Source organism: Trifolium pratense, linkage group LG1 (genome assembly GCF_020283565.1).
Source record: "Trifolium pratense cultivar HEN17-A07 linkage group LG1, ARS_RC_1.1, whole genome shotgun sequence".
In the NCBI taxonomy this organism is placed as follows: Eukaryota; Viridiplantae; Streptophyta; class Magnoliopsida; order Fabales; family Fabaceae; genus Trifolium; species Trifolium pratense.
Window position 1 is genome coordinate 38,202,066 of NC_060059.1, and position 22,040 is coordinate 38,224,105.

The following is a 22,040-nucleotide window of genomic DNA, read 5'->3' on the forward strand; positions in this document are numbered from 1 at the left end:
CAAAATTGAAAATTCAGGGGTATAAAAGAAACGGGGTCGGGAGAGAAAATATCTAATTTAAATTGATTGAATAATAAAAAAAAATTGAATTTGCTTTAATTTCTTATTCAATAAATCAACACTATCTTTTTTTTTAAGTATATTATTATCAAAAAAATTGGAGTTTTTCTAATGTCGTAAATCCTCTTCTTCAACCCAAAAAAATCAACACTTAATGCAATTACTAATCAAAATGTTTAACAATTATCCTCGGTTTCTTAGATGTTTAAATGTTGGCGTGGGTGGCATGTTAATGTGGAGTACGAAAAACAATTCCGATAGCCACAATATCAAAAAAACACTTCTTAAAATGAAAATTTCTCATTTTTAAAATTAACTATTTAAGCAGCGGAGGTTATAAAAATAAAATTTTTAAGAAAAATACTCTCTTACATAGAATCTCCTACTTAAGTAACAGACAAAAGTATTTTAATAATTTAGTAGGATGCGTCTGGAAATAAGTAGAGTGACAAAAATATTTTTTTTTTTTATATCTTTGACTAAATTTGTTATTTCAGACTTTTCATTAATGAAATTATCTTTAAAGTAAAAAACATAAAATAAAAATATAAATACGAAAGTAACCCCAAATATAGTACAGATGAGCGGGGATATTGGAGTAAATTCACACTCCATTATTCACACCTAAACCCCACCCAGGTTCTCAATTTTCATTCTCATTCTCATCTTTGTGGTTCAGGTAACCTCTCTTCCCCTAAAACGCATGTCGTTTCTTCACTCTTCTATTTCTTCAATCCATGCTCGCATTTTTTCTCTCTTCTCTTCGTACTCGTTCCATCCTCTTCTAGGGTTTTAGGTTTACACTTCAACTTCGATGCATTTTCTTTCTTTCAATCTTTGTTTTTCTGTTACAATTTCGTTTCGTTTTTATACTCCTCGCTGATCTGATTTCTTTCATTCAATTCAAGATTATTGTGGATTTGCGCAAACAAACTGTTATACTGAGAAATTTTGAATTGATAATTTGTGTTGTTCATTTCATGTGATTTTTGTGTTGTTCATTTCGTTTTGTTCCTTTTTTTTTGTTAGTTAGGGTTTTTGAATTTATAACTGTGAAATTGTGGGTGAGGAACTGAGGGGGAAAACTAGTTCTCATTATTCTTTGTATTGTATGAATGGAATCTTGATTGACACTTACAATGCACTTTGGTATTTAGGGTATGTTTGGATTAACTTATTTGAGCTTATCTACTGTCATAAGTTTTGTGAGATTGTTTGGGAGGAGAACTGACGAAAATAGCTTATGAAATTGTTCATAAGCTGTTTTCAGAAGTTCTCAAAAATAGATTATAAAAACAGCTTATAGTTATAACTTATACAGATTTTTTTTTCCTCTTCATTTTATCTTTTGCTATAGACAGCAAATAAGCTGTTTATCCAAACAGGGCCTTATACCAGATGTGTCTAACTGATTCAATAAGTTCGTTACAAGGCAGATTTTGTTACAGTTGTATCATTGTATGTCTTATAGAGCTTATCTCTGTAGTCTATTACATAGTAGCAGATTGACTGCGGTACAAGTATAGTTGCATGTGATATTTGTGTTGCCCATTTCAATTTATCCCTTTTTTTGTTGTTGTTAGTTTAGGGTATTTGAATTGATAACTGTTTGTCTTAACGAAGGAATTTAGTATTGCGGGTGTATAGTAGGATATTGATTGTGCTGCAAAAAATGCAATTTGTAGTTGGGATTCTTTCTAATTGCTTGTCATATTTGTGTTGCTCATGTGATTTGATTTTATCCTTTTTTGTTAGTTTAAGGTTTTTGAATTGAGCACTGTAACTGTTAGTGTCTTAACAACTGATTGTACTGCAAATACAAGGATGTAATTCAGTAAGGCTAATTGTAGCTATTTGTGCACTGTAAATGTTAATTTAGGAATTCAGCAAGACTAATTGTAGTTATAACTTGTGAGGTCAACGTGAATTCAGGTAGGTTATGCGAAACTTATGTTTTATTAGCTTGAAAGTGCTGCTGGATAGTTCATTTCTGTGACTAAAATGGGAGTTTGTTTGCTTAGTGATGGTTTATTAATTATTGCTTCTTATCAATGATTTATTGATGTTTATGCAGTAATCAGTTTGTGGTTTTAGATCAGTAAGACACACTATGGCAAAGAAGAAGAACCCCATGGTGTTTATGAATGTGTCTATAGATGGGGATCCGGGTGAAACAATGGTTTTTGAGGTACTCTTCTTTCTTTTTATATTTTTTTCCGATGATATATAATACTCTAGCTTTGCAATATTCAACCTAATGGCATGTCATTTGTCCTCTCAGCTTTTCTATGATGTTGCTCCAAAGACTGCTGAAAATTTCCGTGCACTGTGTACTGGTAATACTACATTTTATTTGCATAAAATTTTCTTCAGTTATAATACATGTTTTTGCTGAATTTGGACATTTTTTTTCCTTAAAAAACTTCCACATATCATTACCATTGTTCATCCATCATCAACTGAAAGTTCTTGGACATGGTATTGCCTTTTGGTTCTATGAGCCGTGCATGCAAAATTAGAACTTAATTATGAATCATCTTCCCAATCAACAAATAACTGATTTACCTTTCCCTTTTCTTTGAAATGGGTCATTTCCCCTTTCAGGAGAAAGAGGAGTCAGCCCCAATACTGGAAAAGCACTGCACTATAAGGGTTCTTTCTTCCATCAGATTGTAAAAGGCTCTATTGTTAGGGTATGTTTTTACTTTTTCTTATATCTAGATTGTTCTTTGGTAGTTCCTATAGTAAGTATTCTGTCTTTTTTGTTGTTGAAAATGGCTTAGTAGTGGTCCCTATTTTTGTCAGTTTCCCTTGTTTATTCTGTAGGATACAGGCTGACGGCCACGACTGCTTTTCTTGTGATATAGTTTTAAGGTTGTACTTATGAAATTATTCACTCATAATTGTGATAAGCTCTCGATGACCAGACTATTTGCATGCATTATTATAATTTGATTGTGTGAATTAATGGTTGGTTTCCCTTTTGCAGGGTGGTGATTTTATCAATCGAAATGGTAAGTATTCTTTGATTCTTCCCTTTGTATCATTAATTATTTCTCCATCTTTTGAAGGGTGCAATTTGATAAAATATATGTAGTCACTTTATTTTTTTATCATTTGACCACCCAGTTGTCCGGGTTGCAAGTCTCATTCCATTTACATGTTTCCTGTCACAATGGTAATTTCTTTTCCTAGTCAGTTAGGAAACTAAGAAAGTTCCATTTGCTTGGATACAGATTGGCCTGTCACTTAGTGGGGGCACAAAAGTGGTTTGATTTTCGAATTTGGGTTAATTTTTTTATTTATTAAATATTTGTTATACTGTGGCTTACTGTTGTTAATTTTAAATTAAAACCCTGCCAACATTGGCTTTTATCTGCATGCAATTTTCTTCACATGCTCTGTTCATTAGGGTCTGTTAAAATAACATGTAATGCTGAGGTTCTTAACTTTCTTTATCAAATAATCTCAAACCAATGTAATGTAAAAAGAGTTCCGAATAGTCACTTCTTTCTCGTATGTTTTAGTAACAGTTAGCTAGTTGTCAAACCTCGTCAACAGTCATCATTTTTCCTTTGCATGCATCCCATGTGCAGCATGTATTGTCCATTGTACTAACTCCTGTATCTTTTTCCTGTATGTTTTGTAGGGACTGGTGGTGAAAGCATATACCCCAAGTTCCCAGGTTAGAATGCTAAGTTGTCGTCTTGAACTCATATTCCCCAGTTTGTGTTCTTTTGAGTTATGTCCTCAAAGCTTATTTAGTTCTTATAGTTGTACTTCTGACTTATTTTTCCAGACGAGTCTCCTAGGCTAAAGCATGATTCTCCTGGCCTTCTATCCATGGCAATTGCTGACCGTGACACCCTCGGTTCACATTTTATCATCACTTTGAAAGCTGATCACCATCTTGATAGGTTTGTTTATCTGATTTATTCCCAGTGCCATTTAGTTTAATACTTTGGGACTGATTGGATGAGGGAAAATTATTTGAACTTATCTCCTATTAACAACTATGAAGCATTTTGGTACTGCTTTGATGAACTGATTAAAAAAGCTTTTGAAAACCATGTAAGAAGTTTTAGGCTTATTTTTATAAGTTAAGCTAATGAAAAATAAGTCTTTGTAAAAGCTAGGAACAGCTTAGGAAGTAGTTCTTTTTACAATAATTTGACTAAAATAACCATAAAGAATGTTAAAGTTATCTTTTGTCTTGAGTGCTTCTTAAATTTTGAATCATATTCAAATGACAATTGGCTTATTTTTTGCTGCACTTAAGGCAATGGGCCCTATTTAACAAGTTTTACTTGATTAAGTACTTGTTCAAACTTTAAACTGTATTAAAATATGACCTTACTCTGTGTATGGTTGGAGAGTGTAAATTGGTATAGACTCATCATTTTGGTTAATGGTACTAAATGCTCAACTTGCTAATGTGTTCAGTTATGGGGTCATTTTGCAGGAAGTATGTGGTTTTTGGCAAGCTTGTGCAAGGTTATGATATCTTGAAGAAAATTGAAGATGTAGGCGATGAAGAAGGACTCCCAACCGTAACTGTTAAAATAATTAATTGTGGTGAACTTAATGAGGGTGAGAATTCCTTAGCCCATTTAAGGAATACTGAGTTTTTCACTTAATATAAGTAGTGACGATAGATAAATCCCTAATCATATGATGAATGTGTTGTAGTGTTTATTTTCCCTCTTCAAATTGATGCTTCTGTCCAATCTGATAATGCCATTTTTAGATGTATTTGATATGTTTATTTGAATCTTCATGTTTTTCGTGTTAGATACAAAGAAGACACACAAGTTAAAAATTGGAAGGAACAGATCTTCTGAAAGGAAGGGAAAGCATAAAAAATCTTCAGGAGACAGAAGGAAAAAGAGAAAACATTACTCATCAGAATCAGATAGTTCCTCAGATTCCGACATTGAATCTTCATCAAGTGAATCTTCATTAAGTGAGAGTGACTCTGACTCAGATGTGTCCTCGTCATCTTACACAAGCTCATCTAGTGATGACAGGCGGAGGAAAAGAAAGAGATCTAGGAAAGATAAACGTAGACATGGAAAAAGGAGAGATAAACGTCGAGAAAAGCGGCGAAGAAAACAAGATAAGAGATCAAAACGTAAATCAAGGAGGTATTAAACATGATTAAACATTTGGTTAAAATTTATGGGATATAAAATTCCAGTCATAGTTGCTTGTGAAAGATTTATAATTGTATCATGTATATCCTGTGCTCTCATACTGTTTTTTTTTTTTTTTTTCTTTTCCTATTAGTATGTTGTATAGGTAGTCTAAATATTGTGTGCTGCTGTTTATTTTTACGAATATCATAGTTATTAACCTACCACTTGAGTTGGTAAAAAACAACCCCTTACCACATGAGTTTAGCTGCATCCATTGTTCTCAAGTCTCAACAATACCAAATTTGTATGAACAATTTTAAAACTAACAATTCTACTTTGATTAACAATTTTTATGGTTGTCGCTGAGATTTTGTTGCGTGGTGTTAGGGAATCAAGCAGTCGTACTGATGCAGATATTGCAAGTAAGATTGACGATAGCTCCAATGGCAAAGGTCTTGATACTCAAGGGATAATTCCGAAGCATAAAGATCATTCTCAGAGAGATGGTAATTTTGAAGTCCTTCACTTTTTTGTTGTTTTCATGTGTAATTTAGTTTATCCAGTAAGTTATGTTATCTTTTGTCTCCGACCAAGCGAAATCCTAAAATATAAGCAAGATGTTGCAAGGGTTCTTTTGGGGGGTTCCAGGTGAATACTGATTTGTCATCCTAGTTCATTATCATTTTACGTGGAATTGTGGCCTGAAAAATAAAGGCAATCTAGGACAATTTAAGCATGCTAGTTTTATTGTTTAAAATCACCTATCCTTGCATCTTCTTTTGATTTATACTGTATTTGTAGTTGCCTCTTTCTTGCCTTCTAACAGTTGTTAGCTAGGAACGATGTCATCTAGTTTGCCTTAGAATTGGAAAAATGAAGCAATTGCACTTTCCACAAGTAAAATTTCATTTACTAGTCCTTTTTTGTCTGTTATGTGAGCCACTGAAATTAAATTTCAACAAACTTGTAGCTCCATTCTATGGTATTGTTATAGGTTTTTTTAATGTTCAGTTTTTGTTCTTTGGTAGCAAGTGTGATGTCTTGTCTTTGTTTTTCTCTACCAGCTGAAGTCCAGTCATCTTCAGTTTTGGAGAAAGAATTGCCTCCCATGAGTCATAAAAGGAGGGAGGGGGATGACATGCTAGGGGAGGAAGAATTCCCAAAAGAAAACGGAGCGCAGCATAGCAACGGCATTGGGGTCAACTATAGACCTGACAGAAGTGAAGAGAGGCAGCCTGATGTGATGGATGATAATCCAGGAAAATCTAGGTCTACTTTCAAATCTTGTCACACCTCCGTTATTTCTTATGCTTACCATTTCTTCCAGATCTGGTATTTTATTAAAAGTTGATGAGCAGGAGTCGAAGCATGAGCCCTAAGCAAACTGTGAGCAAGAGTATGAGTATTAGTCCCAAGTGTGTGTGCAAAAGCCCAAGCATTAGTCCAAAAGGGAGGTTGAGCAGAAGTCCAAGTGGTAGTAAGAGCCCACATGCTCCATCACGGAGGAGTTTGAGCAGGAGTCCTGTTAGAAGCATCAGCAGAAGCCCTTTGAGAGGGAGGAAGGGGAGAAGTATCAGTAGAAGCCCTATAAGAACACACATTCATAGAAGTGTCAGCAAGAGCCCTGTGAGAATGTCAAGAAAGAGCATCAGCAGGAGTCCAATTAGATCGTCTGCTAGAAGCCTCAGCAGAAGTTCTGGCCGAGTTCCTTTGAGAAACATTAGCCGAAGTCCTGTCAGAATGGCAAACAGAGGCAATCACCGCAGCTATTCCAGGAGTCGTAGTCCTGTTCGTAGTAGGGAAAGGACAACTCGTGAGAGGAGTCTGTCAAGGAGTGTGTCACCTGATGCTTCACCAAAACGTATCAGGAGGGGAAGAGGTTTCAGTGAACAATACTCTTATGCTAGAAGATACAGAACACCCTCTCAGTCTCCTGTGAGGTACCGCTATAATGGAAGGAATGACCGGGACAGGTAAACTGCTTAAGTATTATGCGGTTTCTAAATTTTAATTAGTCATCATGCTAGGGGTAGTATGACTCTATTGATAGTGAGAGTTAAATGTCATAACTTCTTACACTTCCTGTTCTCAGATATTCAGGATACAGAAGGTACTCCCCTAGACGTTTTAGGAGCCCACCGCCACGAAGAAGAACTCCTCCACCAAGGTTGTTTTTCAAACTTCCTATACATTGTTTGCATTCTTTTTTAAATTTCTGGGTGAAAATATTGTATTTGCAGCTTTGTTTATTTCTCTTCACTGATTTGACTAATTGTTGAGGAATTTTCTGGTACCAAGTATTCTTACCCCCACGCCAGTGATCAATAATGATGGCAGCCTTTTGAGTAGAGTAGATATGATGATGTGAAAACCTTGAATGTAGGTACCGAAGTAGGAGAAGCAGGACACCATCTGTATCACGCAGCCCACCTTACCGAGCACGTCGGTATAGCCCAAGCCCCAGCCCCAGCCCCAGCCCAAGCCCCAGCCCAGTTCGCAACCGCTCACCTGCTCGTAAGGATAGGCGCATGTCATTATCTCCCAGCAGGAGTCCATCTCGATCCAGGTCCAGGTCTCCAGTGGAATCACAGTCTCCAAAAAAGGCAAGCAGAGATAGGTCAAGGTCTTCCTCTAGAAGCTCAGATGGAAAGAAAGGCCTGGTCTCGTATGGAAATGGCTCTCCTGATTCACTTGATAGGTGAAATACCAAATTCAGACTGTTCAGCGAAGCAGTCACCTTAAATGAGCTGGAGGCTTTAATTTTTTTTTTTAACTTCACATACAGCTTTATCTGCTTGCTGAAATTAGTGAATGTTACATATTCTTCATGAACCAAGCTTGGGAATTTATTTCCCATCGTAGGTACTAGAATAAGTTTGAGACTATACATGTCATACTCTAATGCAGTTTTATTTCCCAACTAATCCTAATATAGGTGTGTGAAGATATTCTTTAGTATTTCTCTATATTAAATGCTTAATATTATGGGTTTTTTCCACCCTCACTTTAGAGAATTTTGTATTGTTAGAGATTTTTTCCCACCCCACGTTTCAAGTGTTTAAGTTTGGACCGTGGCATTAGAACTTTTTCTCCTTTTGAAAGTATACTTCCAAAGTGACTTTAGGGGGTGGCAAAATAAGTTCTTTTTTGTTATCTACGCCTTTTGTTTATGATGTATTTTTTTTTTATTGGGTTTCTTCGACAAAATATTGGTTGACAAGGAATGAAAAGAACCTGCTATTGCACAATCAAAATTTTTTTTCCTTGTAATTTTAAAAGAAAACAAAGTTTTTTCCCTAAAATCATCTAATTTGAGATAATTAAAAGCTGTTTTTTTTGTCTGAAGGAGATAAGATTCCAATTTGAGAATTTTTGAAAAGGTTAATTGAGGTAATTTTTTCCTAATTTTTGACAAGGTATTCCGAGCTAATTGTTTTGTTTACAAAAGGTGTATTAAGATATAATTTAGACTGTCTGATCTCAAATCAACAATACAAATTATTATCACGTGAAACTGCATGAATAGTGGGATGTAGAGTCGCATCACATGGGTTGCCAATATAAGATTAATGGTTATGAGATACTAATGGTGAATGAAGCATCAGCAGCAATTGAACCGCATCAATGAACAAGTCAGGGTTTTTGAAGTTGTGAGGAATCTGGTTTGCGCTGCTGTATTTTGTTTGGAAAACGAATCTTTTGCCCTCCCTTGTTTGGATCAGGCTAAAAATTTTAATGGGCCTTGTTGAAGATTTTGGCCCAAAAAACTCTCAGTAATGGTAACTCTCACTAGAAGAGGCACATGATGTTTGATATTTGTGGCAAAGTTTTTGGATTTTTGTGATATTTCCAATGTGGAGTCTTAGAAATTTGACACGTAAGTTACTTCACATATAAATGATAGCTCCAAATTCGATGTTGTTTTTTTGCCTCGATCCAACTGTTTGCACAACCTGTAGACAGTCCATTTCCATAACAATTGGAGTTGCTACTCTATTAGAGACACACAACCAATGCAGCACCTCTAACAATCCTTTTGCTTCAGCCTCTACAATGAGTGGTTTTCCTGCATAATTCCCCACAAAAGCTTGTACAAACAGACCATTCTCATCCCTTATGCATAACACGCCGTATCAGCATTGCACTTAAGCGTGCCTCTTGCTGGTCTCGTCCAGACATTACGCGCCAGTTCAGGACCTGTTCTCTGCTGTCTGTTATGCTGCAGCCGTACTTGAATCCAGTCTTGCAGTGAGTCTCGCGCGTGCCTAATGACTGTCGGCATCTGCTTGTTCCAACATTTTTTATTGCGTCTCCACCAAATTGTCCACATAACCATAACAATTCTGGATATAGTATTCAGGTCTAGATCATCAATCATTGCATAGACCATAGATACATACCCGTTAGCATTGTTCATGTACTTATCGATGTGCTACCAATCCTCGGTTTCTTTCCAAATTTCTTGTGTACTCACTCATCCAAAGAAACAGTGCCATTCGTTTTCTTCAAACATATCACAGTCAGGACACTTGTTAGTTGTTACTCCATTGAACACCTTTCTGCACTATATGACCGCGAACCGGAAGATAACCTCTTAATGTGCGCCAGAGAAATAATTTCACTCCTTTGGATGCTTGATCAAGAAATGGTAATAAGCAATTCTGTAGCTTATTTTGAATGATTTGTTGAAGGAATATCTCAAAGATTTTGTTTTTGAGCAATGAATGAAGTAGTGTCCTTTCTTGTTTCCATTCATCGGAATCCAAATTGAAAATACCAACACCCAGAAATTCAAAAATCTCATGGAAATCAGACCCTTTCCCATAGTTGGTGAAATTCTTGCTAGTGGTGTGGTGCACATTCATGGGATCACGTGAGGACAAAGTTGGCAATGTTTGTGAACCAAGGTCCTTTAAACTGAAAAGTTCCTCCATGATGTTTCAAAACACAGGCTGCATAATCATGAATATTGGATTGATTATGCAAAACTGATGGTAGCATGCCAATTACTGATATATATATATATATAATGAAGAAGAGGAGATGAGTGATCAATTGTAACTGTAATTGAATATAATGACATGCATGATCAATCACACTTTTAGCAAGGACTAGCTTTTAATATTTGGATACTTGTCTTTTAAATAAGTTGTTCGAGTACAACTAGATTTTAATTCAAATTGAATGTAGGTATGTGTGTGTATGTAAATATACAAGCATAAACATAGAGGGGTATTCTTCTTCGTGCACGAAGAATCTTCTTCATACATGAAGAAAAATGCTCATCTATGGTGGTTGATTTGATGGGTTCTAATTTATGGTGGTGTGACTCCTTATGTTTTTGTAGTTTTTGTCGTTGCTGATGCTAAATTGAGAATAATTTATTAGAATAGTGAATAACTTATATAAAAAAGAGGATATGTAATTTTGATGTATGAAATAGTTTGAAAACTCATAAAACAAATAAAAAAGAAAAACTCAGAATAGTTTACTAGAAACCAGAATAGAGAACAATTTATATAGAACAACTTAGAATAGTTTACATGGAAAGTTTATATAGAAAAGAGATGTAATTTTGATATATGGTTTGAAAGCTCATAATACAGATAAAAAGAAACTCAGAATAGTTTACCAGGAACCAGAATAGAGAACAGTTTATATAGAAAAGAGATGTAATTTTGATGTATGTGAAATATTATGAAAATTCAGAATACAGATGAAAAAACTTAGAATAGTTTAGGAACCCAAAATATTATATAGAAAAGGGGTATGTAATTTTGATGTATCAATTTGTATCTGTTGAATATTCCAAAAGTTGCTTATTTCATAATTTATTTTATTTAATTTGGTTTGAAAATTATTTTTAATTAGTGAAGTGTTATCTGATAAGGTATCATTCAAACTCATATTAAGCTTGTTGCCTATTAAATATAGGAGATATCTACTCAATTTTACTTTGGTACGAGTTAGTTGCATTACAACTTATATCTCCATATTTTTAGCATATTTTTAAAGGTATTCCACATGCTCCTATATATTTTAAAATACATGATTAGCTACTAAGACTAGTTAGCTGAACGTTGGTAACATATTTTCCTACTAATCCTTTTCTATTCTGGCTAACTAGAAAAAAGTCTGTCACCAATGGTTGATAGTTACAAAAGTCCTTTTATTCCTTCATTGCTCTAAATAATTTATAGTTGGTTGATAGTTTGATGGCTACAGAGCTAATGAGTCTAGAGAAAGTGCATTTTTTATATTGGCTAAGTGGATTATAAAAGGTTAGATGAGGAAAAGACCAAAAACACTCTGAATAATAGTACAAATGTATGTCCTGTCAAAAAAATAGTACAAATGTATGTATGAACCTGAGAAAATTTGAATGCAAGAAATCTTATTCTCTATTCCTTATGTCCTCTAAGATAATTAAGATGCATTTTGAGGTGTAAAAATAATTTCAATAAAAAATTATCTAAACAATATCTTTAATGTAAATCACCTTTTTTACAAAGGTATCTCAATATAAATAATTTTATGATCAACACCAATTCAAGATCAATTTTGTCTAAACAAAACTTAACATACATTGTAATTTCTAGAGTGTCGGATGAATTTGAATCCTCTCATGCTATTTATATTTCATGTTTTGCGCTGCTGATACGAGCCATCCCTCATTCCATATTGATTGCTACGGTAAATTAAAATTAATGGCAGAAATTTGTGCAGGACCATCCAGCGGCCGGAGAAGATCCAGGTTTTGCGATGGATGGTGAAATATATTTTCCAAATAAGGGACACATTTTATACATAAGAAAAGGGAGTAAACAAGGAACATAAGCAAACCATCAAATTATTCCATGTAAAACACTCTCAAATGGTTTCCTGTCTTAATAAATATTTTAAAAAAATCTTTGGTTCTATTAAATTGTCAAGTTGGTCCATATATTTAACCATTTACTAACAATTAAGTTCTTATATTTTACAACTTACTATTAATTACCTAAGAACACTTAGATGAGATAGTGTGTGTCTCTACTATTTTAACTAAGATTCTGTGTTCGATATCTGACTTGTGCATACAGTCATAAAACTCTTAGGAAGAGTTTGCCACTTATTTGGGTCTCAATAAGAAGTCCCCATTTTTTTTACCTAAGTTTCAATTTTTACTCTCTAAAGGTGCTTCTAACTCTGATGTTATTCACATTGTTAATGGTAACCCTAGATTTCTTAGAAGAAGTTTACCCTAGATATCTGACAAAAAAATCATTGCTTGTGTTAAACGTTACAGTTTTCTTTCTCAACATCAGTTGCCTAACAAGGTTAAATTGTTGCTTGATAATGGAGTTTTGGCATTGAATGGATCACATTGACCTCAACCAGGCATCCCGGCTAAACAGCACCGGGTAGTGGCGGTGTCGTGCATTGGAACCTGAACATATTGTTTTGTTTACAAAAGGTGTATTGAGGTTTTTTTTATTTTTTATTTTTATTTTTATAATAAGTGTATTGAGGTGTTTTAAAACAATTATGAACCATGAATCTCAACCTGAACATATAGTCGGAAATTGGAATTAGTTTTTTTTAATGTAATTGCGCCACACGGTTAAAGTTCTCAACCGTCCGATCTAAAATAGACTATTGAAATAATTTTGTGTAAGTGATTTAAACCGTCCGATCTCAAATCAACAATGCAAATTATTACCGTGTGAAACTGCTATGAATAGCGGACTGTAGAGTCACATCACATGGGTTGACAATATAAGATGAATGGTTTTGAGACACTAATAGCTTGACAATAATGTAATTTATTTGTCTTTCTTTTATTAAATTTTGTGTAGGATGCGTAGGATTTCACCGATGAGTTGGTGCATGAAACCTATACAACTACATCTGAAAAAATTTGTGTTTTGTAAGGTTGAGAGCACCATTGTAAGGGTTCTCAAAATTGGGAATATAAAATATGGATAATTGCAAATTGATTATTGAATTTAAAGTAAAATTGATAGATGAGAACCCAATTAAAATTGGTGCTCTTAGTACAAAAGAAACATTAAGGAAATGATACAAGAAGATTAAATCTAACACTTAACCATTACTCTACAAGAGAGTACCAAAGGGAGAGAGCTAGAGACTTTCATCAATTTTCTTCATAGCAACTATTGATCCTCATTTCACTATTTATGCACAACCCTAATCATGTGTCCATTTACCTCAACCAATTATGTTATGCCAAGTGTATTTTCTCATATGCTATTTTGAATCATAACATTCTTCGTGGAATCTGCAGGTTTGCCCTTTCGAATGTACCTCCACTCCCGCAAGCCTCCATCAATATCCTAAAGTGTACCCGGGCCGGATTGTTGATATAACCCTATTAAGGCTAGAAGCCGAAAAACATACATTACAATGGGCAGTTTGTGGCTGGATTGACTCAATGGCAGCAACATGTTTACTCCATAGTGGAAGGCGAAGCATGAACACTATTACATGCTATGAGAGTCTATCTATCGTGGATTTGACCGAGTTCAATTTGAAAGTGACTCAAAGTTGTTGGTTGACGCTATCCATTCGAGAAGACGAGACAATTCAGAATTTAATTGTTAACGACATTATTCTTCTCATGTCATCTTCTTGTGTAAACTTTGAGGTTAAGTTTGTTAGGAGACAAGCGAATTTGGTTGCTCATACTCTTGCTAGGGCGGCCAATGTTTGGGTCAGTTTCCATAGATTTGAGATTATTCCCTCGTGTATTGAACATTTATTAGTTCATGATATGAATTAAGTTTGTTTGGTTAAAAAAAAAAACACAAAATATAAATATAAACTAAAACGAAGATTAAATTTAAACCTGTCAAATGATGAGTCTTTCGATTATACCTCCACCCCACAAGCCTCCATCAATATCCGAAAGTACCTCCCAATCTCCACCCCATTTGTCTAAAAAAAATGTGATTATTTTTATAACAATATTTTTTTTTAAGCAACCTTTCATGATTATATACCAATTAAATCAATTATTCAAAGATCCTAATAGAATATTTTTTGTTTATAAAAGAGGACGGATGAATGAAGGGAGTACATTAAGAGTTAAACAGGTAATGGGTTCTCAACAATGTCTCCCAACAGGTAATGTGTGCGGGAAAAGAAAAAAAATTGAAAAAAAAATGAAAATACTTGAGAAATAAAACAAATAAGTAATTATATATTGATAAAATAATATAATATTGTAAAATTTTATGTGATTATTTAAATATAATAAGGTTTTTTGGGTAGATAGATGAAATGAGACATTGCAATTTCGATATTTCAACCAGTTGAATTAAGATTCGTGAACATTTAAATATAATAAGTTATTTGATAAATAATAGATACATAAATATTGAAAAAAAAAAGAAAAAGATACATAATATAAAAGGGGGGTTTCATAAAAAAATGCGAGAAATATTATTTCTTTACAAGATACGTATATTGATAAGCACATAGTTGTTACGTTATTTGTCATTGAAATGTATGACTATAGTCATATTTAACTAATGAGAATGAGAAAAAATCAATTAAGTGTGAATTATCTAATATTTAAAATTTATTTTTAATTTAAAAATAATAATATATTAATTTTGTCATTAAAAAAAAGGTCCAAATTAGGGGCGCCCTTTTCTTTAATTAATATTCATAACACTTAAATTTTTAAATTAAAAATAAAGTTGTTAATATTTTAGATTACGTTCAAAATTAAATAAGTTAAATTTTTTTTTTGAGCAGCAAAAGAGTATATATATATATATATATATATATATATATATATATATATATATATATATATATATATATATATATATATATATATATATATATATATATATATATATATATATATAGTAAGGAACAAATGAAGTACAAATAGTTAAAATATATATTATATGTGTTTATTTTAAATGAGGTAAATTCTACAAATTTAGGAGTTGTCTACATTTCAATTTCACTTAGCCAAAATAAATTGACGTAAAAACCAGATTTGTCAATCTTAGTGTGGGGGCAAGAAAAATATAAACTACGCAGAATCTGTTCCAAGAAAGAACTAAACACAGCTTTCAACGTGAAAAATATAAATACTACACATTGGAAGGATGATCCAGTCATAACTGCAACTGTGCATTGATTCACACATAAGCATATAAATGGCAAAATTCTAAAACATTTATTACATAGTATATGTCAACATACCCCTACCAGACAAGATGCCAACCATAATACACACATTGAGGGTGTTCTCTAGCTTTTGGGTTATGTCACTTTATCTGTGCTGTTGCCCGAATCCTCATTGGCAGTGCGAATAGCTTTGGAATCAGCACAAGGAGTCAACGGCGGAAAAGAAGGAACAGATTGCAATATAAATTTCCTGCCACTTTTCAAACCACCAACTGAGGAGCTTGATCCAATCCGAAGTATATGATTCTGTGGAGGAGAAACTCTCTTTTGGATCGGAGAATTTGCTTTCACAGACTTGATGGGAGTTGAAGCTTCCTTTAATACATCAGGTGTTCCATCTTCTAGAATGTCAAAGAGCTTGTCGTCTGATTCATCATCTTTGGAATCATTTGGGGTAATTGGTGAACTACCGCGCCAACGAAGAGAACCCCCGGACAATTGGCGAATACCGCATCTATTGGAGAGTTGGTATGGTGGAAGATCTAACCACTCATTATCTTTAGGTGAAGGACCTGTAGGTGCATTCTTTTGAGAATTATTCGACTCCGAATGTGCAAGACTGCTCCGTGATTTTTTGGAAGATTTAGTCCAACTTGCAGAAGGAACTCTGGACTTTGCAGCCTGCTTGCCTTGGCTGGACAAATGGAAAAAGGCCAATCAGCACAAAGGCAGAGACATCAAAATACTCAAGATAATAACTTCTTATTCTATATACAATATAGGAAGACTTGTAGTGAAAGAAATCTTACTCAGAGCATTCCAACAATGGTGTTACAGGTGAGAGGTGATTTACTGGTCGAAACAAGCCTGTCCTAACTGTCACCATTTTCTGTTTATTGTGAAGTGTGTCATCGAACCCTTCTTCAACAATGCTACTCTCCCTCTCTTTGCTCAAAGCATGTTCCATTGCCACAAAATCTGAATTTTAAAATGTGAATTACATTAACCAAAATATTTAATCATCTGTACCCTCTCTTCCACCATGTGGCATTAAAAAGAAATCAACTATATTTTAAAGTAGAATGCTAATGAGTGCCCTAAGGGCATTAGTTAAAAAACCAAAAGAAGTATCTTTGTATAAAAAAGTGGTGTAATTATTACATTGATAAAAGTAACAACTTGTATTTTCAAGATAAAATTTCCTTTTATGAAATCCTCAATCAATTAGGGCACGCGTTAGCAAGACCCTATTTTAAAAGCTAAAATAATTTTGAAGTCTATGTAACTCGCACCAATTTTCAATTTAGTCTCTATAAAATGGCTTGCCAGTTAAATTTAAAAAAAAAATGGCTTGCCAGTTTGAATTCCTAAAATAAGAAAAATTGCTTTTGATTTTCAATGTTTCATTTCAGTCTCTCTAATATATGTCAATGTTAATATTAACTCCTATAACACGGTAAACATCAATGGAGTGTCATTTGTATGGCTTATATGACCATCTCTAGCAATCTACCTGGGCACAATGGTGGGTGGGGTTTGAGTTGATGTTCTGGATTCAACTCTAGACATATCATCAAAAAACATAAAAATCATGCTGGACTGGCCTCAACAATTTTCCTTACAAGGATTAGTATTAGGTAAATTCAAAACCTCCCAACATCAATCCATAACATTTCTACGGACCAAACAAAGTTAAATTGTGCGGTGCATTAAGTATTTAAAATAGATGTTCATATTATGAGTTCTAACCTTCTCTCTTGCCAAAAGCATTCATACATCCATCACATCGGCATCCAGTCGAGCATCCAACGTTAGCCTTATGACAAATATTTCCAAAAAGAAATCTATTAGCGGACACAGCAAAACTGGAGAAATATTTAGAGCATAGAAATGTGGATAATATAGACAACCTGAAAACATTCACAATATTTTTTAGTACACTTTGACTTTTTGCAATTGCAACCTCTTTTGTGCCTTGCCGATGCCGGTGTTGTCATATTCACATCTTCCTGCAAATGTCACATTAAAATATCACCTAATTTCTCTGAATTCCAAGAGGTTGAACAACAGTAAAGTATGAGGATCTTATACCATATTATTTGGTGGAACATCGGCCGCACACAGTACAATCTTGGGAGCAAATGCCTGTGGATTACGAGATTCAATGTGATGCTTTGTCTCAACAACTGTCTCCTGAAATTCTACTCTGTTACCACAGCTTTCACAAGCACAATCCTCGCCACAGAAGAGTCCAGCACCAAAACAATCACAATAACTGCAAAGTACCCAAATCAAAATACATTGATTTTTCATATCATATAAAGTACAGTATCAAAACATATATAAAAATGTACTCACAGTTTCAAACATTTACTCTTCTTACAGTTGCAACTCTTAGGGCCACTGGCATCATCAGCACTTGTTTTCTTCCTATAGAGCAATGCAATATTTGGTGAAACTAGCAAACATGTAAAGAATAAAAAATATGAACTTTGAGAAAGATCATGATAACTGACTTTTTCCTGGAGGTGCTACGATGGTTTGATTCCTCAGTATTTTCAACTTCTGTAGGGCTAACTCTCTTCTTATCATTTGTATTTGCCGGATATAGGTCGATGGATTCTTTCAAGATAGGAGACTCAGAAATGAAAGAATCTGCAACTACTGAAGCATCAGTTTCATGGCTCTCATTTCTAGTATCAATAAACGATTGACCATCCATATTGGACGGAACCGAGGATCTTGTCACACTTTCCACTTTATGCAGACTTATAGAAGGTTTGGATTGTATCCCCTGTAAACCATCTGATAATCTCACACCTGAAATTGAAGCACGACTAGGCGGCATTGCATTTACAATGCTATTTAAATGCAACCCAATGCCTGGTGGCTTTGAACCTGCCACAGGAACTATTTTCACGTTGCTTGAAGTTGCATTCATTTTCACATGAAACTTGTTACTTCCAAGAACAATAGAAGCAGCTTCATCAAATTGTAGGCAGCGTCTACGGAAGCCATGATACTTTAGACTAGCCTACATTGATTGTAAAAATTATTATATTACACAAAGAAAATCTTCATTAAATTGTACTAAAAATCGCAAATTCCTGATAATCAGACTGCAACTTTTTATCCTATATAAATTCTGCATAAGTATATAATGCTATTAGACCACTATAGTGTCATCCTACATGACCAAAACCTTGTAGCCAACAAATTATTGCTGACTTTTCTTCATTCAAAATATATTCCATGCTATATATTCATAAAAAGAAAACTGACTTCCTTATTCTAAGAGATGCCCTTAACCTTGAGTCCATGATGTAATATCAGGAACCACATTTTATTAACAATCTTTGATTGAGAAAATGCAAGTACCAAAAAAGCACAATTTTAAAACCTCCAAACAAAGGAAAACTTGAAAAGCAGAAAATTGGGGGGAATTTTTAGTTAGAGATGTCTGATTACAGCACCCATCTTCTGCAGAAATATGTAGTATACTACTGCCGATAATTTCGTTAATAAATATCTTGTGATGACACATGCAAAGGTCCATAAACAAACAAGATCATTGAGGCATTATTAGATTTTAAAGATTAAGTCTGCCAAGTACCAATAGAATGCATGTAATGTACTCTTCTCTTAATTGGATATAATAAATGCCGGTGATTAAAAAAAATAGAAGTATACTCAAGCATATAATCATTAACCTTGAAAGAGTCTATTTAGTGTTAAAGCATAAAAGAACACAGACATAGACATAAAACTGGTTCATTCATAGAGGGGGAAAGCATAAAAAGACCACAAAATTGACACAAAAGTTAACACATTCCTTTGGCGGAATGCAATAAACCTGAGGGGGAAAAAGTGATTACCTCAGAGCCATCTTGTGGGATATTCTCTGAATTTACTTGTGATGTTGACACCATCTCATTGGAATTTTCGAATTCTTTAACATCCTGGATAGGATCAGGCATCAATTGAGGTTTACAGTCACTCTGATGTCGTTGATCATTTCCTACACACTGAAGCTTGAAATTTTGTAGATCAATCAAAAGAAACTAAAGGACATCTAGCTCACACTAATCATGCCCTACATCAACATTACAAATATAGAGTATAAGACAGCAAGAACTTAGTTACCTGGGGAAGTGAATCATTGCAATATTGTTTATCAAAAGCATCTGCACCTGAACTCGAGCCTAAGTTTACGTGCTCTTGAGAAACTAATTCAGCACCATTTTTCTCCCCTTCTACTATTGAATTATTTTCAACATATGCTTGCCTTTCTTGATGAACCATATTAGATTCCTCCAACAGAGGCAAAAGTTCTTCTGCTCTGTTACTAGGACCATCACTCCTATCAAATTTTAATATAACTCTCTCTGTCTCAGTTAAGGATGACCCAACCGCATCAGTAGATTGTTCCGTTTCTGGGTTGACTGGAAACAATTGATCCTCCCCGGGATCAGCCAAATATTCCTCAACAGATTGTGGAGGACTACAGCTTTCGTTATTCGCATCGTTCTTGACGCCAAATTCCTTCTGGGCATCTGTTATAAACCCCTCTGGCAATGACTGCTGAGAAGTCAATTTCTTCAAATCACCACGAGCTTCACCAAGACTGTTGTCTCCGATGTCACTTTGAGATATTTCCCCACTGGACAAATTGCTACCTTGAGGCCTGATACATATAAAACATGTCAACAAATAGCCAGTGCCTTGTCAGTAACAAACATAACACACACGAACACGGAATTGAAATCACAAACCTTTCCAAGTATTGTTTTTCACGGTGGTGATCACTAATACGCGGCGACTTGAATACAAGAGGTGGAGAATTGAGTCCGAGAAACCCATGTGTCGCGTGAGAAGCCTTGACGGGCTTTATTGGAGATAGAGTGTTGACAAATCTCAAAAAGGGAGATTCCTAAAATTGAGACGACAAGTGAATTTCATTCATTAATCATAATACTAGAAATGAAAGCCAGAAAAATACTACACAAGGCAACTAAATAACACACTAGTCTCTATTTCTAAACATCTATAAACAAAATAGACAGTTCAGGAAACACGAAAGCGCGTGGCAGCGTGGCAGTACAATGCACATGTATAGAAATCCTCCAAAGTCCATTAACACTTACCTAATCGATAACCTTCTTATTCCTATTCATCATTCAGTTTATGCAAAAAAGTAAATGAGACAATGTGGTTTCATTAACAAATGAAACAAAATGAGTTACCCTAAACAAACGCAATTCGAAACAAGTCTCTCACAATAATTCACACATTAAAATATGTTGTCTATTGCATAAAACAAAAAATAGAATTTTGTTCCAATTGCGAAACATAGCAATTTGTTAAAATTCCACAATGTAAGCAATATAAGGGCAATTTGACAAGAGTGCATTAAATGAAATAAATTGGTTTATATTGAATAGATCTCACAATAATAAGTCATACATTGATGTCTCGTAAACATAACTCAGTTGATATGAACATTACATACGGGTCGGGTTTTGAACAAGTATTCCCCACTCTTACTCAAGTTAAAATTCTGACCACCAATACTACTAATTGACCAAAAAAATGAATTTTTTTAATACATTGATAGCATGATAAGCAAACAAAGCAATAAGAAGAGATAAATCGAAATGGAATTAAAGTATAGAATGGTGTAAAGAAGCCGAATTAAAAGGTAATTGGAGAAAAAGAGTGATACTTGAACTTGAGGAGATTCAGCGGCGGCATTGAGAGTGGAGAGAGAAGAATAAGAAGAAGAAGTGTTGTTGTTGTTGTTGATCTTAGAAGGTTCTGGAGAATCCATGAAACAATCAAGCAAGAATGAATTCAACTGAGTCACTGTATCATTCGATTCCCTAACCCCTCTTTTTCTTTCTCTCTCTCTCTTCAGTGATAATAATGAAACTCACTCACCATTTTTGTTTTGTTTTTTTTTTTTTTTTGGTTATATCATCGATTTTAGAGAGAGAGAGAGAAAGAGAGAGAGTGCGTGCGGCGCGTGAAATATACGAGCATATAGGGCGGGCGTTTAAAATGCAAGCGGGAACTCAAATAAAAATCAATCAACTTCTCTTTTCTTATTGGGCCAGGTCGGGTCTATCTTATTGTACCGGGTCGGGTCTGTCTTCTTGGAAACACTGATTTGTGTTATTGTTTTTTTTAACAAACTAGTTTTTTTTTTGGATTAACAACTTGTGTTATTTTTGTTTATGCAGTATTATGCAATATTATACGAGTAATAAGTATAAATATAATAATTCTATTTTTGATTTTTAAAAATGATTCAATGAACCAGATAATCGATTGTTTAAGCTCGTTTGACCGTACTTATTTTTCACTTTTTTTTCTCCTTAAAAATAGTAAATAAGTAAAAAATTGTGTTTGACCCAACTTCTCTTTATTTTCTACTTCTTTACTTTATTTCTCTAATTCTGTTAAAGAGAAATAGGTCCAAATACAATTTTCTACTTTTCTATTTCTTTTAAAGAGAAGTGGAGAAGTATAAAATAAGTAGGGTCAAACGAGACTTTAAGTTATTGTACGAATTTCTTTTCTATTTCTTTACTTTATTGCACGAATTTCTATTATACCCTCATGTAAATTCCAAATATTTACCAGTAGTTGTTGAAACCGTAAAAGATTTATATATATTTGGAAAACAATTTTTTTTAC

At 34.1% G+C, this 22,040-nt stretch overlaps 2 protein-coding genes across 8 annotated transcripts; one reads left to right on the plus strand and one right to left on the minus strand.

The window, feature by feature from the left end:
* The first annotated feature begins 638 nt into the window (after window positions 1-638).
* LOC123915067 (peptidyl-prolyl cis-trans isomerase CYP95-like) lies at window positions 639-8,193 on the plus strand. 7 transcript variants are annotated; one of them, XM_045966233.1, is made up of 15 exons: window positions 731-856; window positions 1,940-1,992; window positions 2,135-2,248; window positions 2,342-2,396; window positions 2,665-2,753; window positions 3,050-3,074; window positions 3,710-3,745; window positions 3,860-3,977; window positions 4,523-4,650; window positions 4,853-5,204; window positions 5,583-5,701; window positions 6,260-6,464; window positions 6,554-7,168; window positions 7,288-7,362; window positions 7,579-8,193. In XM_045966233.1, the coding sequence occupies exons 3-15, from the start codon at window positions 2,171-2,173 to the stop codon at window positions 7,895-7,897; spliced, it is 2,214 nt and encodes a 737-aa protein (XP_045822189.1). In that variant the 5' UTR covers window positions 731-856; window positions 1,940-1,992; window positions 2,135-2,170; the 3' UTR covers window positions 7,898-8,193. The 7 variants fall into 7 exon arrangements, with proteins under 7 accessions (XP_045822173.1, XP_045822201.1, XP_045822189.1 ...); XM_045966217.1 differs by lacking the exon at window positions 1,940-1,992 and having other exon boundaries at window positions 639-739; XM_045966221.1 differs by lacking the exon at window positions 1,940-1,992.
* Window positions 8,194-15,291: 7,098 nt separating this feature from the next.
* On the minus strand, window positions 15,292-21,394 carry LOC123915102 (protein tesmin/TSO1-like CXC 2). The gene is made up of 11 exons (XM_045966256.1): window positions 21,067-21,394; window positions 20,117-20,274; window positions 19,488-20,028; window positions 19,220-19,369; window positions 17,861-18,378; window positions 17,703-17,774; window positions 17,436-17,619; window positions 17,255-17,353; window positions 17,094-17,160; window positions 16,154-16,322; window positions 15,292-16,038 (listed from the first exon to the last, which is right to left on the minus strand). Exons 1-11 carry the CDS (start codon window positions 21,169-21,171, stop codon window positions 15,480-15,482), a joined length of 2,622 nt encoding a protein of 873 aa, XP_045822212.1. The 5' UTR covers window positions 21,172-21,394; the 3' UTR covers window positions 15,292-15,479.
* Between the last annotated feature and the right edge of the window lie 646 nt (window positions 21,395-22,040).